The following is a 10,713-nucleotide window of genomic DNA, read 5'->3' as shown; positions in this document are numbered from 1 at the left end:
CTCTGCCTCATTGTCTATTCTACTACTTTCATGCGTATATTTGTCATGCAATATATCCTCAGAACATATTGCTGGAATTAAGGAACTGCAAAGTTATTTGAAAAACATGGATAACATATGTGAGCCAATACCTGGAATACATGGGGACGCTGAGTTGTTCATTTCCCAAAACTATGACCACAGTCTTCAGTAACTGGTTGGCTAGAAAGTTGAAGAGACAGATTTAACACTGGATCCCCTTGCCTGCCTTCCAATATATGCAGAGACATTACTAGATATTTAAAAAGGGATTATAATAAAAAAATCTGTTGAGGGAGTATTTATAGGACAGGGGCCAATCCATTAAAACTATTGTTGAGGTTCACACTGTCAGAAGTAGGTAGTCCCTTATTCACACCTCCTCCCCATTCCTTTATTAAAACTCATCTCTATATCCCTGTAAAGGTTCACTCCTTAAAAAGAACTTTGAATGTTTAAATATATCTGTAATGATGACAGATGTCTAGCTTTGTCTGCGAGCAAAAGGCAGAATCTGGGTTTCTCTTCTTAGTTTTGTGGAAAAACAACAACAACAACAACAAAATAAGGCTAGCTGAAATCCCCAGCAGAAGCAAAGGGAGGTGAAAAATAGGGCAGGTCTGAAAGCAGTGTCAGGTTCAGAGAATGCTGGGTTGCAAGCAAAGTAAATTGAGCCACCATGGGTTATCTGATGATATCCCAATTAGAGGGGCTGACTACACAGTATAGAGGATGGAAAGCTCTTGGAACTCTGTCCTGGTCATAACCTACCGATTGAGAGTGGCAGAAAAGATTCTCCCTTTTAAAACTCTCCATTCTTCAAAAAGTGCTCTGGAATGACCACATCTGGAGTAGCCTAATCTTTGGGGTCCACTTACAGTTAAGTCAAATTGGTCAGGACCATGGACCCCTAAAGCAGATACCAAAGACTCAAGACAATGTACAGAATAGGCACACACAGAGAGAGCTGATTGATATCAAACTCCCATGCCTAAGTCTGTTCACATCCTCAGCTCCTTCAAGATTCCATCCTTAGTCTAGATCATTTTATAAGTGCCCCCTGGGAATTTTCCAGAGACCTTAGACATCATTTTGTTGCAGAGTGTAAGTCATCTATAGGAGAGTTTCATATGGGTCTAAGGAGAGGAATATAAGCATCAATTGGTGAAGATGTTGTAACTAGTTGAATAAAAATTAACTCAGATACTTACTGCAGTGGTAAAGTGGCATGTCTAGTCTGCAAAGGGAAATGACATGCCTTTCACCTCCCCATCTCCATAGTTAGCATTCAGAATAGAAGCCTCAGGACCCAGTCTCTTAGCAAGGTTAGGAACACATCTAGGTATCAGAGTAAGCAAATCAATCAGGCACCCTGGCATGGTGCAAGTATACCTTTTTCTCACACCGGACTCACATACCCAACAGGGACCTGACCCATTCTTTCAAACTTTCTTGATTCAGCCACCCCTGTTCTACCCTGCCATCCTAATTCATGCTTCCCAGTGCTCCTTTAGACCCACATCTTTGGCCCCATAGTGGACAATCTAGAATGTTGTGAATATAACTTAACCATGCCAGACTGCCTACCTACACCATACTCTGTAGTATCTTTCCATCAATGTTGGCACATAATCTCTCATCCTCCAGGGCCTGCTTCCTCTTATGCCTGGTTAGTGTCTTAGGGTTTTCACTGGTTTGAAGAGACACTATGATCAAGGCAACTCTTATAAATGACAACATTTAGTTGGGGCTGACTTGCAGGATCAGAGATTCAATCCATTATCATGAAGGCAGAAAGTATAGCAGCATTCAGGCAGACATGGTGTTGGAGGAGGAGCTGAAAGCTCCACATCTTGATTCAAAGGTAACCAGGAGAATACTGTCTTCCAGACATCTATGAGTAGGTCACAAAGCCCACCCTCCCAGTGACACACTTCTTATAAAAATGGCATTCCTTCTCCAACAAGGCCAGATATCCTAATAGTGCCACTCCCTGGGCCAAGCATTTTCAAGCCACCAGAGGTGGCATTCACTTTCTTGAAAAGACCATTTTCTATTCATTCCAGCGCCCATTTAAATGCTGAAACTTTCTTCTTCCCCCATGTTTTTGAACTAACCCTCAATCATGCTTTGCTTCTCAGCTGCAATTCTCTTTCCTTGGAACCATTATCTATCCCTCCAAATACTGTTCCTAACTCCAGGTCATCTGCTCCCACACAGTACCAGTATTTTCTACGGTATATCCATCTGACTTTTAAGTGGTCATTTTTTCTTGGAGTGTTGTTAAGAGTCACCCAACATTTTAAGGCTTTAAGCAATATTGTTTGGGTCAATCTTGAATTATGTCACGATTTTCTTCTCCTCCACCTAGATACTGTGGGAGATTTAAATGAATTCTGTAGGTGAAGGAAACTAAAACTATGGGAGTCTAATGTATCAGAAAACACAGTAGAAAGAGATACATCTATAACTCTGGTACCTTTGGTTCCAAGTCTGTGGTGGTTTCCATAAAAATGACTCCACAGGGAGCAGCACTATTAGGAAGTGTGGCCTTGTTAGAGTATGTCTGGTGTTGGTGGAGGAAGTGTGTCACTGCCTCATCCTGCTGCCTTTGGATTAAGATACCTTTCCTGTACCATGCCTTCCTGCATGCTGCCATACTTTCTGCTGTGCTGATAGTAAACTAAACCTGAACTGTAAGTCAGCTGCAATTAAATGCTTTACCCTATAAGAGTTCTTGTGGTCATGGGGTCGTTTCAGAGCAATAAGACCTCAACTAAGACAAGGTCTATCTGACATAGCCACAGCTTCTAGCCTCTCTTACATATTAGGCAGCTTCTCAGCATTTGGAATCATTGACATTTCACAATGAACTGTTTGAAGATGTATACTACACTGGCCTGTCTTTCTGAAGTGACATGAATGTCTCTATTTGTAACCTCTGGATGTGTTCTAGATTATAGCTATGGTCAGTCAGAGAAAAGCATGTTCTGGAGATGACAACCAAGTTCATAGACCCTCAGCGCCTACCTGTGGGGGTGACCTTGTCAGCTCGAAAAGTTGAGAAGTATCTAGGATATTAGCAAGATGCACTTTTGGAAATATGCATGGGAACATCTCCAGAAGGAATTAACTACAGAGAGAACTCTTGGTTGTAGATGACACCCACATCTGGAGGACTGGATCCATAAAAAGGGAAAAGGAAAAAATCCTTCTGGTCATCATGATTTCAAGGGGTCTGCTCTGCCACTCCCTCACTGCTATGCTGAGCTGAAACCTCAGGTTTTTGTTTTTGTTTTTTAACAGCTCTTAGAAAGTCCAACCTCTGATGACGTCATGGTGAAAAGAAAGAAGGAAAGGAATTGCAATTGTGAATTAGACCCAGTGGGGAGAAGACCAGGAAAAGGAAATCTTTGAGGATATCTTAAGAGTCAAAGAAGTGTTAGCAGAATTTAGCCCATGAGGATACAGAATTTGATATGGATCCATGGTGGAAAATACAATAGTATCAAAGCAGTGAGTTGACCCATCCAGCAGGTCCAGTTATTCGAGGGTCTCAAGGAGACCTTCTCCTAAGAACCAAATTGGGGGGTAGAGAGAGATGAGAACCTTGTGCGAATAATGACATGGAAACGTTCTGAGTTGCATCAAGGCCCCAATGTATTAGCCAGACCCAAGGTTTAAATGCACAAGCAGAAGGGGAAGTGCCTTTCAGCAGGAAGGATGGGGCAGTAGAATTGCACAAGCAAAAGGGGAAGTACAGGTACTTATCAGCGGGAGGAGTGGGGCAATAGAATTGCACAAGCAAAAGGAGAAGTACTTATCAGTGGGAATGGGGGCAATAGAATTTTTTTTTTTTTTTTTTTTTTTTTTTTTTGGCAGCTACACGGGGAAGCAGGAACTTGGTGGTATCAGGATGTGGTCAGGACTGGAACATTCTGTGGTTGTTCTCGGAATCGGCGTGTCAGCGGCCCGCTTTTGACCCCCTTTTCTTCTCGGGGGAAGAGGCCCAAATCAGAGATCAGGATAATTGTGTTGTCTTAATGGCTCCCAACAGTGAGTCCTCAGGAAGAATCACTGAGCAGTACCAACAAGCAGAACATTTAGTTCTAGATCTCAAATCTTGTTAGATTGTACTAGAGAGTTCTTTTTTCAAATTTAATTTTACTGATACTCAACAAACTGATCTATAAAATGGGTACTGATAGTTTTTCTGAAAAGGGAGTAAGATATTTTGAAAGAAGTGAGAATCTACAACACATGATTGCGCTTTGTTACCATTATATCTTATCACGTGACATTGGCACAACAAGGCAGCACCCCATTACAATATGTTTTTTGCTGCCCTGTCCAATAATTAATATTTCACTTCGGACATGCTCTCTCCATGAGACAGAAAGCTCTCTGTCATGGGACTGTATGGACAGGCTGGAACCATGTCTGTGGGAATCAGTGCGTTAGAAACAATCTTCACTGCGATGTTAGTTCAGGTGCATCAAATGTCTGTCACAGTTAAAATTCCATGTTTGGGGGCTTGTGAAGTGGAATTTTCTAACTAAGCTTGGCATGTCCCTAGTCACAGTTGATATTCTACCAGGCAAAAACAGAGAACTACTGCATGCCTATGCACATAATCACAGGAAGATACTGAGATGTCCTTGAACATATAAATCTAAGATTTGCCAAGATCACCTTTGTGATGGTTTGTATATTATTGACCAGGGTGTGGCACCATTTGGAGGTGTGACCTGGTTGGAATAGGTGTGTCACTGTGGGTGTGGGCTTACGACCCTCATCCTAGTTGCCTGGAAGTCAGTCTTTCACTAGCAGCCTTTGGATGAAAATGTAGAACTCTCAGCTCTGCCTGTGCCATGCCTGCCATGCTCCCACCTTGATGGTAATGGACTGAACCTCTGAACCTGTAAGCCAGCCCCAATTAAATGTTGTTTTTATGACTTGCCTTGGTCATGGTGTCTGTTCATAGCAGTAAAACCCTAACTAAGACAACCTTGAATATAAAATAGTCCTATCTCAGTCTCATGAGTACAGTGACTCATGATGTGTGCCAACAATCACATCTCTTATTGCCATGTTAAATGTACAATCCAATAGTGTTCAATATGTTCAAATTGTACAAATACCGGCCAGAACTTTGCTGTCCTGAAAATGAACTACATGTCCATCAAAGAAGTCCTAACTTACCCATCTCTATCTTATACCTTTGTGTCTACAAGTTTCACCATTTAATTTTATTAGAACAGGATTTGTGGTTTTGAGGTTGGTTGATTTGCATAATGTTCTGAATGTCCATGTATACTGTCCCATTCATCAGGATTTCATTCCTCAGGAATGAATTTCCCATCTGTCTCATCTATGTTCCACAGATTGTTTATCTATTCATGGCATATGAATACTCTGGTGGCTTCCATTCATTGACTACTATGAATATAGCAAAATGGAAATGAGTATAATTTCAGTTCTCTAATGCCCCTGAGTATGTAAGCTAGCTCAGCGGTAAAGACACTTGCTGCTGAGCCTGACAACTTGATTTCAATCTCAAGAACCCAAATTGTGGATGTATAGGACAACTGCTACAAGATTCCCTCTGACCTCCTTACATGTGAAGTGTTACACAGGATCTTTTGTACACACACACACACACACACACACACACACACACACACACCATTAAGCCTTGCTTGTTGTATTTGTTGTTTATTGTGTTGGCTTTTATATCAATGACACAAGCCAAAATCATCTGAGAGGAGGGAATCACAATTGAGAAAATGCCTTCCTAAGATCAGTCTGTAGGCAAGGTAATGCTCTTTCTAATCAGTAATTGATGAGGGAGGGCCATCCTATTATGGCTAGTGTTACCCCTGTGCTGGTGGTCCTGGTTTCATGAGGAAGATGGCTGAGCAAGTCATGAGTAGCAAGCTAGTAAATCACAATGCTCCATAGCCTTTGTATCAGCTCTTGGCTATGAGTTCCTGTCTATTTTCAGTTCCTGCCTTGGCTTCCTTCACTAGACTAGCACTTGGGACACAGTCTTAGTGGTTTTCCTACTTCTCTTAGAGTTTCCTTGCAATGAAGAGATACTATGACCAAGATAGATAGCTCTTAGAAAGGAAAGCATTTAATAGGGGCTTTTCTTACAGTTTCTGAGAGTTAGTTTATTATTGTCATGGTGGGAAGTTTGGTAGCAAGCCAGAACACATGGTGCTAGAGGAGTGTCTGAGAGTTTAGCCTCCTGATCCACAGGCAGAGAAAGATAAAAACACTAGACATGGCTTTGAGGTTGAAAAACCCACCCCCAGTGACACATTTCCTCAAATAAGGCCATAGTTACTTTAACAAAGTCATACTTCCTAATCCTTCCTAAAATGGTTTCAGCATCTCGTGACTAAGCAGCCAAAGGTTCATACTCCAAAGGGTCATACTCCAAAGGGTGTTTCATCATAGCAATGATTACTATGGGAGAGCTATTAATGTTGCCTCAAGGAAGTGAGAAGGCTCACTGCTACATCCACTCTGGTAGTGACAAGCTTGACAGGCCCCAAAAACCTGGGCGCTGTCCTGAGGCGAAAAGTTCACGGAAACTTAGTCTCCTGGAAACGTGGCATCCTGTATAACGAATGCTTCAATGTCCTTGCTTTAGTTGGTAAATGGATCTGTGTGCTTTCCCTTAATATTGCTTTATTATAAGTGCTCCTAAGGATTGAGTTTTTGACATATAGTTAAGTTAGATTCTAGGCAGTCCTTGATCTGACCCTGGGCATGGATAGCTAAGTCACTGCCCTACACAGGAATTTACCATTACCTAGGAAGAAGGAAGTTTGTGATGTAAGGAGGAACCAAAGTAGATACTTAGAACTACAGATAGCTGAGTTACACCCATACACAAGTATTTACTATGGCCTAAGGGGGAAGGTGGACTATACAATAGACTAGAATAGGAACTATGATGAGGGCATGAAGCCCTTGCCCCTGACTTCTAAGATTAAGTGGACCTTAGGTGGGGCTGCTTTTGATTCCCAGTTGTTAACATTGAATTTTATCCCAGTTGGTTCCTGCCAGTCCTTCTGTGTTTGTATTCCTCTGTTTTACATAAGCTTCAGGGAACCTCATTGTACCTTGCTGATGTGTCACCTAACTTCCCTATTTTCTTCTGTATAAAAAGTTTGATGCTTGATTTGACAAAGTATATTCAGATCCAGCATACTCCCTTGGGTCCAGTCTGTTTGTTACCCCAATTCTTGCCAACTCTATGCCCATCTGCCAGAACCCCTGATTCTCATGGATTGAGGGGGGCCGACTGGGCCTGGTCCGTGGCAGCTCACCAGCTTCTCAGGTTACACAAAGAGTGAACAGTTGCTGGGATTGGGAATGGGGACGAGACTCTTCAGTTGTACAGATGCTGCCTGTAAATTAAGCAGGGGACTTTTTGGTTCCAGTATCTTTGGAATCACCTGTGTTCTTCTCATAGCCCCAATAAGATTCCTGGCTCACCAAGCTGGACTTTGTGTGGTCTGTTGTGCCCTGTCTAATAGAGACGAATAGACATAGATGTTTCAAGTAATGCCATATGGTAGACAGACTGAGGCTAGAAAAACCTTGTTTTGTGTTCTTATGGAGTCTGAAGATAGGAAGATTTCTCAGTTCTGAATTTTATTCATTCCATCAGATGAAACTATGAACTAAGCTTTCTGTCACCACTCATGAATCAATAACTGATAAGTGACTTATTCTGGATTGTAGAAAGAAATCCATCCTATAAAGTTATTGGAGTAAACTTGTATATAGGGGGCACATAAGTCTATTAGAATCATACCAAGAATTTTTTTTTTCACTTTGTGAAAAGCATACAGAAGCATGCTTTTTGCACAAGTAAACTTTGGTCTTATCTTGGGCACAAACTCCTTTAATTTTAAAAAGTGCCATATGATCTCTTTTGTTTTCAGACTCCACTTATGGCCTGGTTCTAATGACTGCATATCACAATCTTCTAGACAGAGTTGATTATCAGACTTTGTTGAAGTAACTATAGGCTTATTGGAGGAAATGTGCCACTGGGGGTAGGTTCTGTGCTCAGCAGGCTTCCATGGGCTGTGAGATAGAGGAAAGATCTCTGTATTAGTCTCAAAGGAACCAACTTAACATCTAGAAGCAAGTGCACATTTATGAAGCAGGCAGGAAGCACACTGAAGATATAATTCTATGATATGACAGTGATTTCTATGCGGTTGGTATACCATCATTTCCTGCTTACAAGCACTTTTCACTAGGAGGAAACACAGTTCTCTTTGCAGTTGTAGAGGAAAAGATTTATCATTGAGCATGTAAGTGATTTATCCACAACCAATTTGGAGGTCTCAGCAGTCCAGAATATAGGTCCACTGACCTTAGTCTAATTCCTTCCAACTTTCCCAGTCACCTTCCTTCTTGCCCTCCATATATGGGCAGTGGCTCAGTGACGCAGTGCATTCTTCACTTCTTTCTGTTCTCCTTTTCTTCTCCAGCATCATTGTCTAGGGACAGCACAGATGCGGTAGCTGACTGGGGAAATGGTGATGCCTAATCTGAACTTCAGACTCAGGTTCTCATTGACTGGTGACTTGAAGGTAAATTTTTGCACAAGGGCAGTGAAGAAAATAAAGAGCTCAGACCTGGCCAATTGTTCTCCGAGGCAAGCTCGCTTTCCTACAGGAAATAAAACAGAAGATGAGATACTTTCTCAGCTAGCCTTGGTACCTGCAGGAACTGGTGTTTTGAGTTTCAGCCTGCAAATCCTAAATGGACCCTGGGCTGTATGTCTAGCTCTTTATGTCTCACAGTGATTGAATGTGGAATGTTCCCCTGAATATGGAACTTCAGAATCATAGGTCAAATGTCTTCTTGTGGGACAACAGAAGGGAGGAGCCTGAGCTGTCTGAGAGAATGTGTGACTAGACTCAAGTCTTTTCAAATTCATTTAATAAATGTAAATGATACACCATGCAATGGCTGCATTGCTAAATCATCGAATGTTTATAACCCTTACAAGGAAGTAGCTAATGATTAAGTTTATTTACTACTCTATCAGAGGACTGGAGTTCAAATCTCAGCACCATCCTCAGGAGGCTCACAGACACCTGCTACTCTGGGTCTAAGAGATTCAATGCCCACTTTTAGCCTCTATGGGTACCATAACACAGCTCATATATGTGCATACATGGAGACATGTATCTACATTTGTAAAATAAAGTAGAACATATCTTAGAGCATTAAATAAGATTTCAAAGTGTAAGCAGGTGTCAAAGATGAGTTCCTAACAAGAAAGTCAGGGACATAGAGGCTGCCCTTGCAAAGGTTCTAGTTTGTTAATTGGAACTGTACTGCCAGGTAAATCCATACCTGGCAACTAGAAACAGAATAATTCTTGACGTTTCTGCATTCATTTTATATCTGTCTCCTGTCTTAAATGTGGAGTCACATTCCTGCTTAACTGTACAGACAGGCATGCCTATCATTTAATAAGTGCACATCTAAACCTGGTCATTGTCCCTTTCAAAGATGAAGATGACAAGATAAGAGGATCAAATTGACAACAGTCAGCAATCCTCCCACAGAGTTCCAAAATGGCATCCAGAAGTCTTCAGTTATTCCCTTATAACATCCAGGAGCAGCAATGCCTTGCATGGTAATTCTGTCCCCTAAGCAGGGGCTGTCCTCTTATAGAGCACAAACTGCTTAGCTTCTCTTCTAGAATCTCTGCTCTGACAGGTCTCCATCCTGCAAAGAAAGTGGAGATTGCTTCTCCCTACCTGCACGAGCATTAGAGATTTGCTCAGTACCAAATGCAGACTGTTTCCAGCCTTAGAAACAGCTGTTTTCTGAACACTAAGAATTCAGTTCTGTGTGACCAGAACTGAGCCCATGATCAGCCAGATTCAGTTGTCTGACTACTCGTGATTCTCCTTCACTTTCTTATATCATCTCAGCACTCATGTCCACAGCCTGAAGACATGTCACATAGCTCAGCTCTTCTTCCCTGCATCATCAGAGGAAATACAAAATTAACTATCTATCTTTATTGTATTTAGTTTAATTTCCAGAAAAAACTTTGTTGGGGCTACCTCATGCTCCAGATCATTTTCTAGCTTAGGATTCTGGTTACACATTGGAACTTTTATGATAGGATGGTTAACAGATGCCACTAGGCTTGCCAGCTGTTGGCAGGACACCCTTGGTGTCACATGCTTGGCTTATCTGTGCTGTCTCTTTGGTCCTCCAGACACGTGATGATTCCTCAACCTTTTAAGTTTTTCTTTTCTTAGGATTATAAGAGGTATTTTTCTAAGTATCTCCTTATCTTATGGGCACAATGGGCCATGAGCATCTTCCTTGTTGGGAGGATGCCACTTAGGCTACACTGTGTTCTCATCTACCCTTTCTGCTGGCAGTTGGTTTTCCTTAAACAGCTTTTTAATTTTTATAAGTGAAAATATTTTGACACTGTTCATCTGTTTGTTTCCACTGATATTTCTCTTTCAAAATTTTTTGCACCACATGTATGTAATGCCCACTGAGGCCAGAAGAAGGTGTCAGATCCCCTGAGACTGAGATTATAGATGGTGGTAAGCTTTCATGTGGTTACTAGGAATCAGACCTGGGTCCTCTGGAAGAGCAGCCAGTGCTCTTAGAGCACTGAGATAT

General features: G+C 41.7%; 1 protein-coding gene across 4 annotated transcripts in view; it reads right to left on the bottom strand.

Annotated features, from left to right (window-relative positions):
- Positions 1 to 8,539: 8,539 nt before the first annotated feature.
- LOC110292766 (cytochrome P450 2J3-like) overlaps positions 8,540 to 10,713 on the bottom strand; it is a 41,796-nt gene continuing 39,622 nt past the window's right edge. For 2 of the 4 annotated variants that reach the window (XM_085838427.1, XM_021160318.2), the window contains one exon: positions 8,540 to 8,718. In XM_085838427.1, the coding sequence (XP_085694553.1) occupies positions 8,540 to 8,718 (179 nt within the window). The remainder of the gene's footprint in view (positions 8,719 to 10,713) is intronic. The other 2 variants (XM_021160320.2, XM_021160321.2) reach the window with 1 other exon arrangement.

The sequence above is a fragment of the Mus caroli genome, unplaced genomic scaffold, assembly GCF_978045245.1.
Source record: "Mus caroli unplaced genomic scaffold, Mus_caroli_1 scaffold_6, whole genome shotgun sequence".
Classification (NCBI taxonomy): Eukaryota; Metazoa; Chordata; class Mammalia; order Rodentia; family Muridae; genus Mus; species Mus caroli.
This window is presented reverse-complemented; position numbering and strand designations above follow the sequence as displayed.